General features: G+C 31.9%; 2 protein-coding genes across 2 annotated transcripts; both read left to right on the top strand.

Annotated features, from left to right (window-relative positions):
• Positions 1-15,567: 15,567 nt before the first annotated feature.
• Positions 15,568-16,099, top strand: N7457_007221 (uncharacterized protein; the record flags this gene model as incomplete). The annotated part of the gene is made up of 2 exons (XM_057178264.1): positions 15,568-15,615; positions 15,752-16,099. The coding sequence occupies 2 exons, from the start codon at positions 15,568-15,570 to the stop codon at positions 16,097-16,099; spliced, it is 396 nt and encodes a 131-aa protein (XP_057030008.1).
• A 736-nt stretch (positions 16,100-16,835) lies between these two features.
• On the top strand, positions 16,836-17,890 carry N7457_007220 (kinase domain containing protein; the record flags this gene model as incomplete). The annotated part of the gene is made up of 2 exons (XM_057178263.1): positions 16,836-16,973; positions 17,030-17,890. 2 exons carry the CDS (start codon positions 16,836-16,838, stop codon positions 17,888-17,890), a joined length of 999 nt encoding a protein of 332 aa, XP_057030007.1.
• Between the last annotated feature and the right edge of the window lie 6,934 nt (positions 17,891-24,824).

Below are 24,824 nucleotides of genomic sequence, written 5' to 3'. Positions count from 1 at the left end.
AAATTACGGATATACGTAAAGCTTTTAGTAAGCTTCGGAAGATATATACGATAAAGTCTTATTAATAAGCCTATACCTACTATTTAAAGTAGATTGACCTACGGTATAAGAATAGATCTCTCTCGGACTTTATAAAGAGGTTTTAAGAGGCCCTTCGTAACTTTATTACTATAGACGAAGAGCCCTTTTAAATAATTAAGCTATATTAGTTTAAAAAGGCTATTATAGAGAATCCTCGTTATCTTTCCTTCTTATAGAACCTACGAGTCGACGAAAAAGATAAGATTTTTATAGAAAGGGTATATATCGAGTTTATCGAGGTAGAGACTAATAATCGTTCTTTTAACGTTTCTTAATTAACCCTATTTACGAATACTATATCTACTAAGGATACTTCTAATAAGGATAAGAAGTCTAGTAGAAATAATAAAAAGGGTAGAAATACTACCTCTTCTACTTCTTTTAAAGATAAATCTAAACCTAAGAGTAAGAATAAAAATAAGAAGAAAAAGAAGCCTTTTAAACGGGAGGAAAATATTATCTTTTATAAATATTATAACGTCCTAGGAAATCACTATTCTAGGAATTACCCTTTATAGAAAAATAGTATATCTTCTAATATAGTTTCTCTTTATTAATAGTAAGCTATTTAGTAAGTCTTAGTCCCCTAGCTAGGCTAAGTTATAGATTAGGTAGATAGTTAGGGTTATATTATTTCGCTAAACCGTATTATTAATACTATTTTCTCTTAATAAAGAGCTTCTTCTAGAGATCTAGTTACGAAATATAATAATCTCTTTATAAATACTATTTTTAGTATACTTACGGTATTAAAATAAGGTTAACTATCTATAGGAGATAATAATAATATCTCTCGCTAGATAATTAATTCTAGTACTAGTACCTATATAACCCCTTATAGGTTTATCTTTATTAATTTTAGGCCCTATATAGTCCTAGTTTCTATAGCTATAGGCGACACTTTTTATACTAAGGGCTATAGAGACGTTATTTTAAGAATATTAAATATATTAGACGAATATATTAGACTTTTTATTTTATATAAGGTCTAGCTTACCCTAGATCTTAAGGCTAGCCTAATCTCTATATCTATACTAGATAAGGAAGATATCGGTACCTTAGTTAAAAATAGGGTTATAACTTTTAAAGCTTCTAATTCTACTATTAGCTCTAGCTCTAATACTATTATTAGTTTTACTACCTATAAAGGTAAATATTACTAGCTTAACTACCTAGGAATTAATAAAATTAATACTATACTTTCTAATAATCTAAATATACTAACTAGATCTCTAAACTCTATTTTTACTACTAAAAATAGAAATAGGTCTTCTATAATTTCTATTAACCTAGCTTACCGATATACTTATTATACTAAAGAAAATAGGGTTTATAAGATAGAAACCTATACTAAAGGTATTAAATTAAAAAAAGGTACCGGCGTTACTTTTCCCTATACTCTATATATTAAGGGTAAGGGTTATACTCTCCCCTTTAGAAAGGAAAGGTCTATTAGGTCTAAACTAGGCGAATATCTATATATCGACGTCTAGGGTCTAATCTTAATTATATTATATAGTAGAGAGAAATACTTTATTACCTTTACTAATGACGCTACGCGCTTTTACTAGCTTTTTCTACTTAAATCTTAGTCTTAGGTAACCGACACCTTTATTTAGCTAAAAAATTATCTTTAAACTTAATTTAGCTATTAAGTTAAAAAGATTTATAGTAATAATACCTCGGAGTATCGGCCTTTAGATATATATCTCTCGTAAAATAGTATTATTTAGGACCTTACTCCTCCTTATATAAAGTAGCTAAACGGTATTACTAAGATTAAAAATCGATACCTCGTTAAACCCCTTATTACTATTATATCTAAATACTAGCTTCCGAAATACCTTTAGGGTTATCTACTAGGGGGAATTAACTATATTATAAACCGACTCTTTACCTCGAAGATCGGTATATCCCCTTATAAGGCCCTTTATAGGAAGAAGCCTAATCTTAGTAATTTACGTATACTTAGCTATTAATATTAGTTCTTAATTCTAAAGGAAAAACGCCTTATAAAGCTAGATCCGTATATATAGGAAGCGAGATTAATTACTTATAACGAAGGAGATAATTATATACTATATAATATATATACTAAGAAGATTAAACGCTCCCGAAATATTATTTTTAATAAAAATCTAATACTAGAGGTACTACCTATACTAGACTATAATCTATAGGTACTATCTTAGGGTTAATCTTAATCTTAATCTTAATCTAGATCTTAGTCTTAAGAGCGATACGTTCCGATCGACTTTATTTATAACGAATACGAAGATCTCTTAGATCTACTAGATACTAATCTTCTGGAAAATAAATATAATATCCTATAATTTAATAATCCTTTTAAGATTTATATTAGGTCTATACTACCCCCTCCGGTAGTTAAAGACTACCTAGAAGATATTATATATTCTCTAGCGAGTCCTCCGCTAGATACTACTAGTCCTATTATATTAGAGCCTAATATTTAATTTTACGATACCTCTCTCGATATCTCTCTCGATACCTCTCTTAATATCTCTCTCGATACCTCCTACGATATCTCCCTTAACGATCTCCTTCCGAACCCTAATTCTTTCGAGTTACCTTTTAATAACGGAAATAATAAAATAGCGGGTAGTCTAAGTAGTAGTATAGAGGGATAATAATAGGAAGATAGTCTTTACTTTAACGTAGGTAGGGTTAGGGCTCCTATAGAGCTATAGACTACTTCCCGGTAGTTTATTATAGACTTCTTATATTTAGGTACTCTTCTAGAACGTATAGATAATCCTAATTTCGTTATCCTAACTAGATCTTAATAGACTAAGTCTAATTAAGATAGGGTACGACGTTTAACTAGACTTAGGAAGCCTAGTTAGGTATATATTAAAAGCTTAGCTAGTTAATTATTCTTTAATATAAATATCCTATAATTTCTAGCTAATTCTCCTAATATCTTAATTAATCCTTTTACTATAGTAATACTTAAGAAAGAAGATTAATATACTCCCTCTAAGCTAACGTCTAAAGATATAGGTTTTAAACTAAATAGCTAGAAGGAAGCTATATCTTATATTAAAAAAGATAAATAGTTAGTAGTAGTATATAAAGAATTAGCTTAATAACTTAAAAATAGTACTTAGCGGTATATTCCTCGATTATCGAAAAAAGGTCGACGATCCCTAATATTACAATAGGTATTTAAGATTAAATATAATAGAACTTATAAAGCTTAGCTAGTTACCTATAGTTTTCGATAAATTAAGGATCTTAACTTCTATAAGGTCTATACTATTATTACGAAACCTATATCTTTTAAGATTTTTACTATAATTACTACTTTAAAGGGTTAGAAAATATACTATATTAATATTATAACCGCCTTTCTTTATACTAAACTAAAGGAACCTATTAAGATAGAATTACCTAAGGGACTAAAGGAATAGTATCTAGATAATATTAGTCTCCTAATAAAAATAATTTATAGATTAAAGTAGTCTCCTAGAGAGTAGTATAAACTACTCTATAATATACTTATATTTATAGATTTCACTCGTACTTAGTTAGATTATTCTATCTTTATTAGGTATAGTAGTTCTTAATATAGTAAGACCCCCTTATACGTTATAATTTACGTTAACGATCTACTAGTTATATCCCTATTAGATTAAGAGATTAAGGACTTTAAGATCGCTATTTTAAGATATTTTAACACTTCTAATAAAGGAGTCCTTAAAAGATATCTTATAATTAATATATACTATAATAATAGTTCTATCTATCTCTCTTAAAGTGACTATATTAATAAGATTCTTACCCGCTTTAGTCTTAAAAATTATAAACTAGTTACTACCCTAATAGATAAAAAAATACCCTTTATTATCTTTAACGGTATTACGTTAAAAATTGAAATTAAGGAGTTTTAGATAAAAATTAGGACCCTAATCTAGTTAATAGTCTCTACGAGACTAGATATTACTTTCGTTATTATTAGGCTTACGAAATATACTAAAAACCTAGGTACTAGCTACTTTAAGGCGTTAAAACGAGTTTTTCGCTATCTTACTAGTACTAAGTATCTTATAATTTACTTTTATCTATTTAAGAAATATAACTCTATTAATTATTATACTAGAATTAGAAACTATCTTCTTTTCGGTTTCTATAATACAGACTAGGTAGGTCTATATAGCGAAAAGGGTCTCTTAATATCTAGTTTTATATTTAAAATAGTAGATAGAGCTATTTTATAGACTTCTAAAAAGTAAGCTTATATAGTATTATCTACTACTAAGTCTAAATATATTATAGAGGCTTTTACTACGTAGAAAGCTATCTAGCTAATTTAGTTATTAATAGAGATCGGTATTTTAGGACTTTTTTAGAAGCCTATTCCTATTTATATAGATAATAATAGTGCTATTATACTAGCTTCTAACCCTAAATTTTATACCGCTACGAAATATATTACTATTAGATACTATCGACTTCGTAAGGAAGTTACTATAGGAACTATAAACTTCATTAAGGTTCCTACTACTAAGATAGCTACTAATAGACTAACGAAACCCCTTAGGAAGATCATATTTAAAAGGTTTGTTACGTAGCTAGGATTGACTATCTACAACTGATTAAACGTTGATTTTCATACTAAAAATAGGGGGTTTAACTGAATACTAGTTTTTCAAAATGGAGAGAGATAGAAAGGATCAGACAGTTTACGACTATAGCACTAGTCGTGGGGGGTGTTACGAAGACACGTGACCTCCTAGCACTCTAGTCTAGTCTAGCTAGCTTTCCTTCTTCTTTCTTTTCTCTTAGCACGCACAATAAAAGATTTTCCAGTCCACTCCTTTTTATGAGTAGTCGTATAGGATTATCTCTCTATCATATATTTAAACCCCCTAGCTCTATCTACATCATGTTTCTGGTCTTGTACACAATCGAGAAACTAGTTATCAAAATGCCGAAGCTACTCTCACGCATTGCCCGGAAACTCGGGATGCTAGGAGGCTATATCATTATCGTTCGAAAGAATTCCGGTTCAATTCGTATAATTGAATCTAAATTCCCCCTCAGACTCGATGATAGATGTATGTTGCCGTTCTGTATCCATCATCCTATGGCTATTATCTGACCTATTCTCTTACAGGTTGATGTACACCTCTCTATGCCGTACGACTACCGCTCACAGGGATCGAACAGTCATCCCTATCAGAAGGAAATTGCTTAGGATGGCGCCTCTTGCTGCTTTGGACGGAAATTGGGACCCTTGGATATCACCGTAAATAAAAATTTAATACAAAATTTGATGAACCTTAATAGCGCTTTTGACTACATTCAAACAGAGTTGCTTGCATGAAACCTGCAGTAGCACCAAGTCATGCCTATAGCAATCGGTCTCTCCGTTGAATGCCACATTTATGACCTTCACCGGGGATTTACCGTCCCACGAAGCGTTTGATGCTTTGAAATACCTAATAGGGTCTATTCCATGGCTAACTAGTATAATAGCTTGGAGGAACTTTCCTATATTATTTTGGAAGAAGTGCTTATTGCGGATGTGGCGGTGCAATTTCCGTAATATCTTATCCCGTATGATATCTTCTTCTAAATATGACTCGTTAATAGCTCTGACTGTATATTTAATCTCGTTAATTATTATAAAAAGATTAAATCCCCTAAATATCTTCTACTAGGTATTAACTAGAATAATAATATAGGACTTATTATTATAGCGTTCGATAATAACTACTTTATATTAGTAATATATCTCGATACCTATTTATATTATATATATACCCTTAAAAATTAGGTATCGTAGATTTAGATAACGATACGATAGTTACTTTTAATAAAGATAAGGTTTAAACTAATCTTAGACTAACTAGTGAGCTTAGATCAAAGTATAGAGCTCGTAGGATCTTAAACCTAGCTCTAATTATAGGGATATAGGAGGCGGCGAAGTACACGAATATAAGGGTGAACTAAGTAACAATAAAGAATGAAAAAATTAATTATACAGCGGTCAATAAAGAATAATTTTGATTCAATCTAGATCTAGGGTATAGTAATATAACACAATCGAGGTTTCTTATTCCAAAAGTAGAGCTTATGCTACTAGCAATAAGATTTCAATCGAGTTTGAATATTAACAAAGTCTGACCCCCTAGTATTACTTTAGCGGTGGAGGCGGGACGCCCGGCTTCTTGACGCCTATTGTATCGTATGCGCCACGTCTTTGAAACTTAAGTTTAGCTTGGTTTAAAGGCTGTAGTAACGGTATAGAACCTACCTTATAATAGTTTTTTTTAGAACGAATTATAACTAATATCTATATCTTAGGTAGTCGTTAGATAGATAGAGCTTATTTATCCTAGCTAGACCTATCTAAGTTATATAAAAAGGTAGAAGGAGTGCTTAGTGGCCTATACGTACCCTAAGCTTTTTTAGAATAAGAGTCCGATATAACCTAAGGTTCGGTTAATAAATTAGAGTTTCGTTATTAAGCCTATTAACTACCTAGACCTTAGCTTACTTACCCCTAGAAAGATAATACTAAGAAGACTTAAACACTACTAATAGTTCTTATAGTTTATTTATATTAAGGCCTAGAATAGTTCTAGATACGAATATTTAGTAGCCTTTTAGAGAAAAGAAATAAAAGAAGTAGCTAGCTTTATATTTCTTAATAAGTCGTCTACTATAAATTAGGACCGTTATAGAACTAATCTATATATTTTAAATAACTATCGTATAAGCTATAGGAAACCTTAGTTTCTTACCTCTTAGCTCTAAGTTAATTAATACCTTAGATATTAAATATACTTTTAAACTTAATATTCGGCTATTATTATATAGAGATTATTATAGATAGTAGCGATATCTATAAAATTCGGAATATAATAGTAAAGATAAGTACCTTTTCTAAGGACACCTAGGTAAATAAGCGCCTAATCTACTAGTAAAAATAGGTATATCTAGGGATTAAATAATCTTCGGGTATATAGTTTAGGCCCTAGCTTAATTAAGTATAACGACTAATACTACTATATTATTTAATAGTCTCTAGAGCTTCTATTACTAATTCTAGACCGGCTTCCCTTACTTAAACTTTTATACTAACTACTATAGTAGTCTTAATTAACCCTTAAATTACTTAGATCTTCTAAATAGTAACCTCTTCTAACTATACTATATCTCTTTATAAACGTTACATATCACTATCTAAGTATTCGCCTAAGAGGAGTAAATTATATATACGACTCTTAGAGCACGCTCTACCGATAATCGTAATTAAGAGATCCTTAAATAGAGTACGGCCTATATAGCCTATATAGCCTATATAGTCCCTTCTATATTCTAGAGGCGGGTATTATATAAGGAATTTAAATATTTTAGCGCTCTTAGGCTCTACTTTATCTATAGCTATAGATATAGCTTAGCGCTAGTTATTATAGTTTTCGGTATATTTCGAGATCTATATAACTCCGGCTATAGAGTTATATCTCGCTATATAAGTTAAGAGATCTCCTAGAAGCTTTACGTTACGGCTCTAAAACTAATCTAATATTAGTTCTAGATTTTATTAGTAATAAAGCTAATACTAATTTAGAAGCCTAGTATATAGGTTAAGGATTATAAGATCTATATCTCGATAAAGTAGCTAATTTACTAGATTTTTACCGGTAAATTTATATAAATTTTTTATCTCTATAAGTCTAAAAGTAGACGATAATCTAATTTTAGGTATTAAAAGAAGCTATTCCTAGTAGTCCTAGAATAACTAGATATCCTAGATACTAAATTATAATATCGACTTACGCTTATAGTTTTCTTTATTTACTAAGAAAGATTTAAAGAGGTCTTAGGGGTCTATTATAGATATTATCCGCTTAATTAGACTACGGTTATTTAATTTAACTATAATAAGATAGAAACTTTACCTATCCTAATAAAAGGAGAAGGGACGAATTATTTAATAATTAAGTAGAAATATAAAGTACTAAGGATAATTAGTAATCGTTCTTAAAACTAAATTATATAGAGCGGTTTAATTAAAAGTCCGTCTATAAGTCTTTATATAGTTAAAGTCTAGGTAGAGCTCCTAATTAGTCTCGATTCTCTTTTAAATTAAAGCGCTTCTAAGAATAATATAAATCCTAGATTTAACGATATAGTCCTCTTATTAGTAAAAAGCTTATAGATTATATAAGGAGTTATATAATCTAAGCGGCTCGGAGAAAATACTAGCCTTAATAATAGAATCTATAAGCTCTATTAGTAATTTTTCGATTCTCTAAAGGATATTATCTAGTCCTAAAAAAGACTTAATACCCTCTATATCTCTATAGATAGTAGTATCTATTAGAGGCTCTAGTATTTTTAGAAAGTTAATAATTCTTAGATACTCGATATCTAGAAGCTCGAGTATACTATCTAACCTAAGAGATAACTCGGCGTCCTCTATATCTTAGAGTAAGCTAGAAATTAATAATTACGTAATCTTATATAACTTACGATTTTCTTAATCTCCCTAGACTAATAAGGGATTATCTTAAAAGAATAAAGGACTAAGCTACTTCGGTAGTAGGCTTCGTAGTAAAATAATAGGGAAATAATCTATAGGCCTTTTTTATTATAGTTATCTAGAGGGGTAATATAATTATACTAGAAGAGTAACTCTATTATATTTATATATTTATAAAATAGAGTATCCCTTTAGTTATTTTAATATAGGGAAATAAATCCGTTACTTGCCTAATTATCGGTTATAATCTATAACTAGCTAGACCTCCTTATCGAGTTTATATATTAGACTCTATAGATCTTATAGCTAAATAGATAGTTAATAATAGATAGTTAACCTTAATCCCGAAAAGGTTTATTATCGTTATTTTTACGCTTCTACTATCAATACCTGAATCATATATAATATATGGCACGGAAAATGTTAAAAAGTAAGTACTAAATAGGAACGTACTAAGAGATTTACTATTAAAAAGATCGAAATAAATAATAAAGTATCAGAATACGGGAGAATATTAATTACCACGTAATACAATCTAGAGTAGATACTAAAACAAAAGCAAAAAAGTTTATATTAGGGGAAAATAGAGCTCTCTACCTAATTATCTAACTAACTACTATAAGCGTACGTAACTAGAGTAGCGAGGTATCTATAGCATTTAAAATTGCTTATATAGGTCAAATAGGATAATATCCTATACGTTTTACGGTAGGGATATATAGCTAGAGATTAGCACAAAGCTAGACAGCGGAGCTACGGTTCTAATCGAGAACGCCCTAGGACGTTAGCTTATTCTAGATATATAAGTAGGTAACTTATACTTATAGAAAAGAAGTACTTAATATACTCTAGGGTGGGCTTAATTATTACTTCGTTAGTTATTAAGCTATAAAAGTTAAAAGAAGAATATATTACCCACTCGTATACGATAAGTTTTAGCCCTCTAATTTATAGATCTTCCGAGATATCTTAGATAACCTTTGAATTCTAGAATATAGCCGCGATAGAACGAGAATTATTTATAGGAGTGAGTAACCCCTCTTTAAGCCTCGCTCTAGTAATAGTTTCTTCGCCCCTTATTCTTTTATTAGATAAATTAGCTATAATACTAGGAGTTAACTTATAGTGGTATACCTTTTATATTATATTCTCGGTAATAGATAATAAAAATATAGCTTATATCGGCCTTTATACCTAGTAGGCCTTAGCTAATATTGATAATACTAATTAGAGACAATAAAGATAAGGATATACCGGTAAATCTCTCTTTTAAGGGAAAATAGGAAGTCTTACTACGAGAATAATTACCTAGGAATAAGACAATTTATAGATTTCTATAGGATCGCCTAATTTAATAAAGGAAGTAATAGTATATAGGTCTATTTTAGTTAAAGGAATTCCACGACTCTCTAAGAACCAGCTAGGATTAAAAACCGTATTTATCTACTACTATTCTAATAAATTATTAGTTCTCTTTATCTTCTCCTCCTAGTCTCCTTAGAAATAGAAATAGCAGCTATCTTCTTTATTATTATAAATTCTCTATAGGCGCTCCTTATACTTTAGGCTATAGCTTAGCACTTAAAATATTTTTATGAGTTCAAAGGATTTTTCGAGCTAGGTACCTAGCTTTCGCCCTTTATAGTGGCTTAGTACTAATAAGTAAATAGTATATTCTAACTAGAAGGCTCTAATACCTAGTACTATTATATGAACCGATAGTCCTTTATTAGAACTTATAAGCAATAATTTTAGAATCTTATAAGCCGATACTTAAAGGTAAAATTCCTAGTCTTAAAATATATATATATAATACTTATTTAATTAATATTATATATTTTCTTATACTTTAGCTAGCTCTTCCTTTATTACTACTCTATTTATTTATTCTAAAGGGGGGTTAGTTAGCTAGGCGGTCGGTATTTTTAGTAGTTAGAAGTGAACTTATTAGTTCTAGGTTTAAGTCCCTCTTTATATACGCCCTCGAAGATTAATAGAGTATATCGTAATATAGCGTTCTCCTCGTAGGTATATATATATTTATAGGTAATAACGTAGTATATAATAGGCGGCTATTTATTCGCACTATATATTAGCTTAGTATCTACTTTTATAAAATAGTAGTATCGTAAACCTCCTAGGTCTTAGATATAGTGATTAACGGGGTAGTAATTACTTACGTAAACTAGTAATAGAAGCGCTTAAGTTAGCGTAAGTCTTAGTATATAGTTTAGGGTCCCTTTTACCTTATTCTACTAGTAGAAAAATATCTCGAGTTTATATACGGAAATTCTAATAATAATAGCTATCTATTTATATAGAAACCCTAATACCTTAGGTAAATATCGGTAATAGTCTAGCCTTCTCGTAGTAATAAACCTTTCCCACTTATTTTTATAGAATATTTAGGTATATTAAAAAATATAACTTCTAATTTTACTTTTATACCGAGTATATACTTTCTATTATATATCGCCATTTTTCCGAATAACCTCTAGTTATACTAAAAGGAGATAGAAAATTAAAACCTATACTTTCTTAGAGACTACTAAAGTTCTAATAAAGGAGAAATACCTATATTATATATAATCTATCCGCTTTAATTTCGTTAAATAGGGTCGGGTAACACCCTTTTATATTACTTTATAATTCTAAGCTTATAATTTTATTAATCTATCGGTATTATAGAATACCACTAAGGATCTTCGGAGGGCTAATCCTTAAGGTATCGTTTAAGGCTTATATATCGTTTATACTTAATTTTAAGTAGGTTCTTTTAGCTAAAAGCGTTAGTGCTTTCCGATAAAGTATAGTTTAGTATATTATTCCTTAATAAGTAAAATCTTTCGATACTAAAAAGAAAAGGTTAAGGATTTAATATTACTCTAGGAAGTTAGGAGATTATAGACTATTTATATACTTACGAGTGCTAAGAACTCTATAATAGTATATCTAGCTAGTCTAGGGCTAGGGGTAATAAAGAATACTTAGCTACGATCTATATCCTTTCTAGATCCTTTTATATCTTTAAACGCCTTTCTAAGAATTTCGGAGGATAAGCTATATCTTCTCGGAGAGAATAGATTATACTATAGTATATTAAGTATATAGATATATAATTATCTAGATAATAAGCGATTTAGTATATTTAAGAGAAATATATAAGATAGAATAGTAAGAACCTTAATTATATCGGTTTAGCCTTATATAATATAGTTAATATTATCGCTAAATTATAGCTAGTCTAGTATAAAGAGATATACTTTTAACTTCTATCGATATAACGTTTACGAATAGGTAGATAAGTAGATCCTAAAAAAAGTAATTCCGTTATCTCTCTATTAGGTATAGCGTTACTATACCTCTCCTAGGACTACTTTATATATTACTCGAAGATAGCGTCTCCTATTATATAAGAAGAACGCCTCTAGCCTTATAGCGTAAGATAGTTTAAATAGGGACTAAAAATCCCTCTTTAGCCTATTTAACTAGGACCTATCTAGAATTAAAATAGTCTATTTTCCTTTTAATCTTATAGGCCTTACCTTTAGGTAAATCTATCTATTCGACTATTTAGTATATATATTTAAAATATCCGTTTTTAAGATACCGCTTCGGATACTAATCTCGAAGGAGCCGAAGACTATCTTTATTATATACGAGCTCTAATAGAGAGAGCTTATATTCGTATAATCTCTTTATTAATCTATCTTCCCCTAGATACCTAGTTTCCTCCCGTTAAATTATATATATCGAACCGATATTAGAGATTTCTTCGTAGATTATCTTATATATACGTAGAAATTGTTAGTCGTCTAACTCGTTCGTATCTACATTCTCTATCCTAAGTATAAGTCTATTTATTTAGTCCCGACTAGATAAACCGTTACACTCACCTATCTAGCTATTTATAACCTAAGGTATAGAGGCTAAAGCTCTTAGTATAATATAAGAAAATAAATTACTTATTATAAGCTAAAGATAGGTTTTAAGATAGTTTATAATTCCTAGGTTCTATTAGGGTATACTATACAATACTTATAACTTCTTACCTTAAATAAATTATAAGTAAATAACTCTAGAGAATTAAATTATATATAATTATATATATAATAAACTATTAAACTTACTACTTCCCTTAACTCAATATATCTAGTAGTATTTAGGGATACAAAGGAAATCCTTAGTAACGTGTTAGGTATACTCACGTGAATACAATCTTATTATAACCGTTATATAACTCCTCGACCCGGAACGTTAGGTATTACAGAACCCCTCCACGTAGCCCCGTAGAACTTTAATAATAAGACATACTTTTATACGCTGCTTTTCCGCCTATAGCATATATAACTTAAGGTCAGTAGCTATACTAAAAGAAGCCTTCTCTCTAGCTAACGCCTAATATCGTGCGCTAGATAATCTATCTTCTCTCGAATTAATAACTATAGAGCCCGGAGGCTTAAGAGCCGATTTAATAGATTCGGTGTAGATCCTAGTCTCCGAAAAGGATCTTTATAACTAAGCCTACGAAGATAACCGGATCGTAGCTAAATCTTTATCGATAGCCCTAAATCGAACGTCGGCGACGCTCTTAGTATAAGGCTATAGTAGAGAAATAATTACGCGTATCGAAAAGCTCTATTCTATAAGAAATATCTCTCCCCCTTAGTTATTATCGATATACTAACAATTTTCCTAGGGTAGCGAATTACGTAGAGAGCGTCGATTAGAACACCGAGGAATAAAGCCCGTAATCTAAGTATATTTCCCGGGGGAAACCCGGGTTAGGAAACCGTATATAGCTATTATACCTTTCTATATTTCTAGAAAGATTATACTTAGGGACTACGTAGTGTAACTAGGATAGTATTATCACGTATACGGAGAGTGCTAGCTATTAGTCTAGAACTAACCCGGCGTTAATAGTAAATTAGGAGTATAGGTATATATACTTAGAAGTTAATATCTTATACTATAAAGACCTTCCTACTCTATTATATTATAATCTATATATATATTATATTATCCCTTTAAATAATACGCTACTATAACTATAGAGTCCGAGAACTAAGAGCTTTCTATATAACTACCCTAGATAAGATATAATTTAGGTATAAAAATTTAGCTAAATTTATTATATAATAAATTACGTTAGAAAAATAGATAGAAATATAGAGTTAAATAGTTACGCGGATTACGCGGATAAGCACGATACTAATTCACTAAATAGAGGGTCGTATAGGATCGTATAGTCTACTAGCTAGGTTTCGATATTAGTAAAAATCGGTTAATTTCCGTATAGCGTTCCTTAAAAGATATAATCGAATAAGTAATCGAGTTTATCGGGCGAGATATTTTCGAGTGAAGGATTTACGTCTAATCGAGGATATCCGCTAGTAGGTAACGGTAGGATTACAAAATCGAAAGGATTTTATAATAGCTCGGGTACTTAGTTCTGATTTTCTAGTTCTAGGAGTGTCGTGTTTCCGATATTAAATTATAGCGTACGTAAGTTACTCGTACCTTAGTGAGATATAGAAGAGTATAGCGAATTTTATAGGCCTACGGTTTAGTTATCGTAATAAAAACGCTTCGTACCTAGTAACTTAAATTCGGGTATTAACTCCCTTATTCGAATATCTACGGGACTCTAAGTTTAAGCCTTAAGAGTGATCTAGGGTGTTATACTAACTATTATAACGAGTTTAAAGACTTATAAACCACTTATTAATACTTCGTATAACGTCTAATATATACTATTTTTTACCTTATAGCTTATTATCCGCTCGTAGATAAATACTAAAATTATCTAAAATAAGAGTATCTATAAGCTATAGTATTTACGTAAGTATTAAGCTATTAAAATCGCCTATTAATAACCCGAGGATCGCTAATACTACTTTATATATATTTAGCAGCTTAAGATCGTCGAGCCTCTCCTTAAGGACTCTTTTAAAGACTAGATATTTAAGTCCCTTATTAACGGCTCTATTTATATCGGATACCGAGGAAAGTTTAGGTTAACGGCTAAGAAATTCGGATACTCGGTGATACCGTCCCTTAAATTAAGACGAATTATAATTATTAGGGTTAATTTCCCCGCTTTAGACGGATAGGATAAATTTAGTAAGGGTCTATAATCTCTCTTCGCTACTTATCTCTTATACGAAATCTTTTACGAGAGACCTTACCGATAAGAGTCCTAGAAGCTTACTTTAGTTACTTTATATAGTAGTTCCCTTAGCCCGTCTATAATCCTCTATCCTAGGATCTTAAGTAGGGTCTCTCTTAGGCGAAAAGATCTTATCGCCTATAAGGATAGTTTCCTAAAGCTAAAGTATATAATCCTATATAGTATAAGCGAGTCTCTTAACTATATTTTTTTTTTTAGTCTTCTAGCTTTTACGGCGATATTTTTTCTTTAAGAGAAGGTTAGTAGTAGGTTATACTAGGATATTAGATATAGTACCTCTATACCTTAATATTATATTTACGTATCTATTAGGAGATACTAGTAGACTAGCCACTATATTTTCGTAGGTACTCGGGTAATTAGTAATAGATTCGGCTATAGATAAAAGACTATCCCTTCTAGAATCGCTAGGTAGGGGAGTGTTAGAATTATTAGTAGTAGGTGTGGTTAAAATGAATCTGACTTGTAGTCTCTGACCGAGGAGTTTGAGCGTCAGAATTGTTTCTGTAAACCGAGATTATAGAGCTTCGTCTGTGGCAGTCCGCAGTGTGTTTAGGGCTAAAGAAAGATCCATGACTGATTCACGACGAGCGAGGTACGAGAAATTACGGTCGCACACTAATAAACCTTTACTCTGGACCTACATATTGTTTTGCCATAACAATAGGTGGGTCCGGGGCGCCAGCTTTGCATAATCTAGACCAATCTTTTGTGACCTGTCCTAGGTGACACGACATTACTGCGTTGTTTTATGCGGTTTCCGCGCCTCGCTGGAAATATGGAGGCTGCGGGGAGAGACCGAGGGCCGAGCAACACGGTCTGGACAGTAAGTAGATCACGCCTCTAATCTCAGCTGGACACTATGAACGCAAACATTGGATAGAGCTGAGATTGGAATCTGTGCTCACCAACATAACTCATCACATTTCGTCATATTATGATCATACCCAATTTTTCGCCAGCGCGATTCTCTGGACCAGGCCCTCTTTGTGGGCCACCAAATCTCCCTTTTCAGAACCGCAAACTGTGTTATTGTTGATTCAGCCTGTCATTACGAGTACATGATGACCAAATGCGAGCTCTGCGGTGGCACCGGAGTAGATGGAGGTTTTAAGTGTACGCTATGCGATGGCAAAGGTGTCAAGAAGGCCGTCAACTACGTTGTCACCCTGAACAAACCTTGGTATGTTTGCTATGGTGAACCTTACGCTCGATCTAACCAGTCACTCATAAGCATCACCATCCTCCCGTCGAGCGACTTCCTTCTCCCCCGCTACCAGCGCTATACTCGAGCTCTTACGAGTGAATGAACGAATCTCTGGGACGTACACACCAGTGCGAGATGATAGACGAGGCGGTATTATACTCGAGCATTCGATCACCTTGAACCATCAAAGTCCTGTGTTCACAGCATTACTATATTTTGAAATCAAATTATCTTCGTTTCAAACATAAGTGGATTTAGCGTGGACTATTCAACTAGAATGTGTTGTCAGCCAGATTCCGACCAATGCACGTAGTCGCCCTCAGAATCATAGTTCCTAGAGGACCTCCAGCTCATGGGAGTGAACGGTATAGCTCTGGGGAACGAGATTAGTGACCAGGAGACCCTGGGATCCATAGCATGTTTCCCAGGCACGTTCTAGGTCGCTCCTAGGAGTCAGACCATAGTGATATTTCGGGGAACGAGAGGTGGTACCCTGGAAAGCCTTTTCTTGTGATTATCGACATATGAGCCCAGACATCTCACCATGTGATAGGAGTTGGGTTATTTAGGCCTATCAGAACATGGCCAAGAACAAAAGGACGGAAAAATCCTCGAGTGATCGAAATGATCGCATTCGGGACCCAAGACCCAAGACCGCAGGCAAAACCTACCAGTTTCTGTGTCCCGAAGGGTTTGCAGGGTTTGCACTACTTGTTGGCCTCAGGCATTCACCAGGGAGTGGATGCCTGAGGTTCTTCACGTGATGAATCACTCTTTTGCGCGAGAATTGCGACGCGGTCTTCGCCAATACAGCATCACCGACAATCGCCGCGTTTTAAATGGCTTTTATACTCTTGTCGCAGACACTACGGCGATTCCTATCAGTATGTTATAGTCTCAAGGACTGGATAGAGATTGCATTCATTTCTCCTTTGTCACGCCTGATCCACTGGCCCACTTGTCACGATATTGAAGCGGTATAAGTCGAGCCCGTCCCTTTCTATCGCAAGAGCTTCCTGACTAACTTACATAGGGACCTCAATACGATTATGAAGCAAATGAAACTAGACACGGAAAGGTCGAAACCATTAGCAGAGATGCTCAAGGACAATTTATCTCTGGTGGGCTAACTGGGATTGTGGAACTCCTTGGTGATGGTACCGTCCTCAAATCGCCATTTCCTGACGCTGAAATGGAAAACCATATCCTGGAAATTGCCAAAGAAGCCAGTATCTATCATCGCGTTGGCCCACATGAAAGGCTGGTACGAATATTGGATCACTCCAGGGATGGCCTTATTCTTGAGTATATGAAAAACGGTGACCTCAAAACCTATCTTCAAGCCCAAAACTCGATTCCGATGAGCCTGAAGTTGAAGTGGGCATACCAAATCGCGCAAGCTGTCTCTCTCCTACATAGTAACGGCATAATCCACTGCGACATCAAACCGCGAAATTTCCTCTTGGACGCGACTCTCAATATCAAAATCATTGACTTCTCTGGCTCTTCGCTAGACGGGTCTAAACCGGCCTCTGGTGAGGGAACTCGATTCTATCTCCCACGACATTGGAGAGACCCACCTACCGTGGCTACAGATCTGTTTGCGCTCGGGTCGACTCTTTACGAGGTTTTTGAAGGAACCAGTCCCTACGAGGAGATCCCTAGCAATCAAGTGGAAGAATGTTTCAAGAGAAAGGAGTTCCCTAATGTTTCTGCTATTCCATGCGGACAGATCATCAAGCAGTGTTGGTTGTCCCAAGTCGATTCAGCCGAACATGTGCAGGCTTTCATGCGAGATATAATTCGCAGCAAGCTCAACGCCGACTATATCCCTCATCTCGATGGTTTAGACATTGCTCGGGGTGTGTTGATTGACCAAGTGGGGTATCCTTAGGATCGGGACAATCGATACCGGTTTGTCTTGCTTTGATGCATCGATTGAAAGTTCTGGTCGTCGTGTCGCATGATGTTGGACAGCCGCGATAATGCTTGGTGGACACAAGATATTCACACATCCTAGAAGCTGTCAATTATTGGTGTTTTACTCCTTTTTGATGGGATACAAACTTTGATTGCACTATTTCGTCGCTAGATAGAAGGGCAATAAAGGATGACGCTGATGTCTGCGCAGATATTAGGAACCACGGCTGTTGAGGTAGCCGTTATTTATACTAAAGCGTCTGCCGTCTGGATATGCGTCCAAAAGCGGGGAATTACTGTCTGGTAAGACGCCAACCATATGCCAGCCAAATATTCCCTTGGGTTTTCCGCCGGGGGAAGGAGGGGGCGCTACATCACGTCACATACGTTCAAACGAGGAAGGGTAGCTGCAGTCAGCACACACAAAAAGGAGATAACAAGGACCCTCATTGGAGGGCGAATGTCGCCATGTTTCTACTGGATTTCCACTGGGTTTCCCATAAAAGCCTCTAGTCTAATATTGTCACAGAGCATGTATGTATACATTCGATGTCACATTAAGATACTTGGTATCAGCTTAGCGCGTAAAATGCGGATATCGGGACCATTATTATGATTATCAATCGGAGAAACAAGTGGATTTTTATAATCATTCAGGCATTTTAGCTGGAATATAAGATAACAAGTAGTCTTGACGCCGCGCGAAGCGCGGCGGAGAGACTGCGAGTCAGCCAGGTACTCCATAGGGAGAAGCACCTATCAGCTTATCTTTGCAAAAAAAAAAAAAGGAATTGAATATGGATCACAGTACCTTATGGGAGGAGTTTAAGTAGTATATATAAAGAGTCCTTATAATATCACTAAATATCTAAAAAAAAGATGCCGAATAATAAAAAAAGGGCTTAAGTGACAGTACTATACCTTCCGCTAACCAATCTTTTAGGACTGCCGAGTAGTACGAGCTTGCTTTCGGGTATACTCTAAAGGTAATCCCGTAGACTCGGAATCTAGTGAACTAGCTAGTTAGATATCTATATAATATAGAATCCCGTTAGTCCTCGTCGCTATTAGAGTTAGAGTCTAACCCGGAGTCTCCTAAGTCGAAGGGTTTTTATAGCGTTATAGGCTAGGTCGGCTTTCGCTTCGGGGCGGGACCTTCTTAGTCCTTACGCTTCCTCTTAGTAAGTTCCCTCTATCGGGTCTTATAACCTATAGGAATCGGGGTATTAGAGCTAGGCTTACCGGTTATCTAATATCGATAGATAGGGTTTCCTTTAAGAATTATAGTTATTAGTGATATATATATCTTATAACTAAAATAAATATATTTATAGTAGATATTAGAGAGGGTAAGACTATCTTCTCTTTCTATAATAGCTTAGGGATAGGTAGATATCGGATAATAGAGAAGCTCTATAAGATAAAGGTATACTAAGAAAAGTTTAAAAATAGTAGAAGATAGTTTAGGGCTAGGGATAATAAGTAGATAACTAGGCGATTAAGTTAATTATAGTATAAAGTAGCGGTTCTATTCGTTATATAGTTACTACTAATAGTAGCGGAGCTAGTATTAAGCGGAGTATAGAGATAGATAATATTAGAAAGCTCTAAATATATTAATATATAGTCTTTAAATAGATAAAAGCTAATAAAAGTCCTAGAGATAAATATCTATTAATTTTAGCGAAGAGACTATATTCTCTTCTAACGAATAGTCGATAGAATATTAATAATAATATTAAATATAATATAAGCCTTATTAGATAAGCCGGTATAAATATTAGCCTATAAAATAAAGAGATAGTAGCCTAAGCTATTAATATATTAGCTAATACTATAAATTATAATAGATATAGAAGGAATAATAGCTTATAGTATATTACTAAAGTATACCGGTAAAGTTAGATTACTTAAGAAAGGCTATATAGAGACTACCTAAATAGAGATAATAAAATAAGTACTATTAGATTACTAATTAACAAAAATAGCGCTAGATATAATAATAACCTAATCCGGGACTATATTTATAGAGCTATTAGAGTAGAAGTAAATATTTACTATAATCTCCTTAAGAACGTTTAAATCCTAAAGATACTTATAACTTAGGGGATCGTAGTAAGTAGGGAATATAAGCTTAGTATCGCTATTCTAGCCTAGTTATAGGATAAGAGAGTTAGTAACTATAATAATAGTAATAATATCTATATAGGTATTCTTAGACTAAGCTTACGATATAGTTAGGGGGTAAGGAAATTTAAAGTATAATATAGAGAGAAGAGAATAAAAGTAAAGTAATAGGGAAAAGAAAAGAAAGAAATATAATAGTAAATAGAATATATATATTCGTAAGAAAGAAGAAAATCGTATAGGCTAAGATTATACCGCGGGGGCTATACTTACCGAGAGTAGATTATAGTAATACTAAGGTCTTACCGCTAGTCCTAAATATAGACTATAATTTCTAAAGATAGACCGTAATTTCCTATAGTAGGCTATAATAATAGAGTAGGCCTAAAGAAGCCGGAGACTTATATATATTAGTAATATTACTTAAGGGTTAAGGTATAGTAAGATATATACTAATTAAGGGGCTAGAAGAGAGTATAAGTACTAAAATTAGGGGTTAACCCTATCCCCCCTATTTTTATCTTTAGTACGAAGTAGAAAAGCTTCTAATACCTTAAGATAGATAATATTATTAACCTTAGCGGTAGTATTATACTTAGCTAGTAATATATAAACGTTCTATATATTTATAGTATAAAAGAAAGCGATATAGAGTTAACTATAAATAAAAACTTAACCGCGGAGGTTAATACTAATATAGAATAGTAATTAATCTTAAGTCTTATTAATTAATATAGCGAACGCTAAACGAATAGGGAATTAATATCTTATTAAAGTAAAAGAAAATAGCTTACTAGGATTAGTAGATAAAGAATATAGAAAGATAGTATACTATAGATTATAGGCGTATTTTAGGTTATCTAGCCTTACCTTAATATTATAGTTTATAATACTAATAATAATATACTTAGCGCTATTATAGAGGCTATCTTTATAACTAATATTCTATAGGATAATTATAAAGATACCTATCTTAAGATAAAGATATACTAGAGGAAGACTACTAATATTAATACTATTTAGCTATTTAAGTATAGTATCCCCTAAATTAATAAAAATATCTTACTTATTAGAGATAATAGAGTTATAAATATATATTACCTATATAGTACCTAATATCTAGTCGAGTAGTATATCGTTAAGGTTATAAACGTATTAATTCCGCGGTATAAGAATAATATATCTAATAAAAAACTTAGGGTAATTAGGAGCGACTTATAAATAGGCTAATAGATAGATAGATTTAATAAAAAACGAAAGGTTAGAAGAATACTATATATCTAGGGGAAGGTTAATAGAACTATAAAACTATTTATTATAAGATATAACCTCTAACTATTTCGTAAAGGCTCGGTTTATCTTATTAGCGCTAGATAGATATATATTCTCCTAAAGATATAATAGCTTAAAAATCTTCTATATATTAGTAGACTAGAGATATACTTTAACTATATCGGTATAATTCCCGTAGGAAATAATAGAGAGGATCTATTAGAAATCACTACTAAAGATAACTAGAATACTACTAAAAGGCTTATTACCCCTAGGTATCTTAGACCGAATATTATAGAGATTATAATCTACGATATTAAAGTACTTATAGTTTATTATTAAAGTCTTATCCTAAATAATTAGGCTACCCTTCTCTATAAGATAAGTAGTATAAGTATTCTAGTAGATATTCCTAACTTTACCGGTATTAGGATCTAGTAGAAGTATAAAATACTTATAAGCTATTTACCTACTAGGAAGTAGTAATATAATAATACCGGTAAATATAATATAAAGGATAATCTTCCTTTAAGCCTAAAAAGTAGTAATAAAAGTCTAGTAGATAAAGGTTTTTCTAGTCCTACTAGGGCTATAAAAAAAGAAAAATACGTTATATAAGTATTTATATATCTAATAGATAATTATATTAAAGGCTTTCTACTAACTAACGTTTAGCCTTACTTAGAAATCGGCGGTAAGTATAGCTTATTCGGAGATTTTATCTATAGTATATAACTCTTAGTTAATTAGTAAGTTATTTAGGAAGTTAGCCTAATAGTACTTAGGCTCTAATAGATAATACTATCTAAGTATTTAATCTTTAGTATATAGCTTATATCTAATTAAATAAAGACTAAAATCTATATAAAAGTTTAGTATCCTAAGTAGATAGATAAAATAGTTATTTATCTAATTAGATATATTATTATATATTAGATTATAGAACTTAGACTAAATAGGTAACCTATTACTAATATTACTATTTAGTAGTAAAGAGACTAATAAACGATATAGCTTCTAACCCTTCCGAATAATAATAGTCTTACGGAAGTAGTATACCTATTAACTATCTCGATATATTAGATAACGCCTAAGATATATATCCCGAAATATTTTAAAAAAGGCGAATTTAGTTAGGATATAGGTACTAGTAATATTAAATATATTATAAATAACTAATTTATAGTTACCTTTAATAACTTCCCCTTCCTTAATCTTAACTAAATATAGGTCTTCGTAGTATAATAGACTCTTTATAATAATAAGTAGGCTTCGTAAGTAGTAAATCTTATCTTATATAGGACTAATAAGATATAGATAGCCGATTTTCCGCTTTCCTTATAGTATTATAGGCTTCTAATAAATAGGCTTTAATTTATACTATAATAAATAAATAGGCGTATCTATATATAATAAATTAGTAAAGATATTCGGGTTATATCGGTTCTACTTAATAAAGTCGAAGAATTTTAGTAGTATAGAAGATATCGACTAGAGTTAGCGGCTAAGTTTAGCGGGATTAAGAGAAGGGTTAAAAGATATATTATATAGGTCTTTAAGATAAACTACTAATAGTATAACTATAAGATTAAGATCCTATATAGGGAACTAAAAGATACGCTAATAGGCCTTAAAAGCCCTAATATATCTACTATTTATAAAAGACGTAATTTTATCGGCTTAGAATTCGGTAGAGGCGTGATTAGAATCTTTAAAGATATATTTATAGATATACCGAATTACCTTTATAGTACTATATATCTTAATATTAATATAGGCCTTATATTTTTAGGTAAGATATAGATTATATAGTACTACCTACTCGTTACTAACTTTAATCTTCTTCGATTTATTCTTTAGGTAATTAATCTTAACCTAATAGCTCTTATAGCGGCGGTATAAAGAGTAGCTATCTTTATTAGTATAAGTAACGTCGGTAAACTTACGTAAGAACTTCTTTAAGTAATAGGATTTACTACCGACTTACTCTATATATAGTAAGTCGGGCTAGAAATATATATTAGTATTATATAGTAAATAAGAAGGGATATAGATATATATTATATTTATTATAAGACTAGTAAATAAGGTTCTAAATAATAATATTATAAAAACGTCTACCGCTAAAGCTATTAATAGGTAGGATCTCTATATAAATAATCTTATCTACTAAAGATAGTATATTAAATATATAGTTACTATCTAACTAAATAAGTAAGTAAATATATAGTATACTATACTTTTAGTACTTAATAGTCTAAGTTAAGGCGATATTCGGCCTAAAGACGTTATTTAGACCGGTAACGTCCTTAATAAAAGTATTATACTTTATATAAAAGATATAAGTAACTAACTTTAGGTAATTACGCTAAGTATAGGTTAGTATACTAAACTTATTATAGTAGATTTTATCGGTAATTTTCTTCTAGTAAGGATTATAGGTAAACGTTAGAAAGATATAGGGTTTATTAAAGTATCGTACTAACGCTATTAAATTATAATAGCGTTAGCGTATAAACTAAGGACTTCTCTTAATAGTAGTAGGAAGGATAAAGTATTTTCTAATTTTACTTAGATTAATACCCTCTATAAGGGCCTAGCGGAAAGTAGAGTACTTAGAAGCTTAGAGCTTATCTTATCTATAATAGTAAATTTCTATATTCTTAAGCTTATTAGTAAGAAAAGTGTTAATTACTTACTACTAAAATAGTATACCCCCTTAATAAAGAATATTAAAGTCGATATAATTAGGCCTAGTATAAAGAAGATACCGATAAAAGGTGATAGGTATAATATTAGTATTCTTTTAAGGCTAATTTATACCTTTCGTATTACTAGTAAGCTAAAGACTATAGTTATAGCTAATCCTATCCTTAGCGTAAAAGATAGAGTAGCTAAATAGGAAGATAATAGGGTACTTAGGGTAGATATAGGTTAGATACTATTCCTTCTTATTAGTATTATTAGTAGAAGATAAAGTAGATTATAGCGGTTAAGAGATATATAAAAGGGGAATAGTTAAGATAGAGGGAGTTTTATTATTAGGACTTAGGTCTATATATAGTTCTAGGTCCGATAGACTAAGATTAGGGGGTAAAGTAAGGATATTAGAGGTAGAAGGCCTAATACTCTATAAAAAGTCTATATAGTCGTTCTTATAAATAAGTAAGTAGCGCTATTAAGTTATATAATATAAAGAGGTATTTTATATATATAGCTTTATATTATAGTAACCTATACTATTATACTTATTATTTAGACGTAGTATAAAGGTAGCGAATTCTTCCTTAGTAAGTAAATCGAATAACTATCTATTAGTCTTATTCTCGATTATATAAAGCTTTAGGTTAAGGCGGATATATATCTAAGGATCGGTACTCTCTAAGTATTCTTTTACGCGGAAAAAGATTTTATAGTACGGATTATATTAATATAGAAAGGTATTAAGCTTCTAAAGTATAGTAGGGTACTAATAGAGTAATAGATCCTTATTAAGGCGAAAGATATTA

This window comes from Penicillium paradoxum (assembly GCF_028828445.1).
Source record: "Penicillium paradoxum strain IBT 22861 chromosome Unknown utg000006l_segment0_segment0, whole genome shotgun sequence".
Lineage (NCBI taxonomy): Eukaryota > Fungi > Ascomycota > Eurotiomycetes > Eurotiales > Aspergillaceae > Penicillium > Penicillium paradoxum.
Note: the sequence above shows the minus strand (reverse complement) of the source record. Positions and strands in the feature narration are given on the sequence as shown.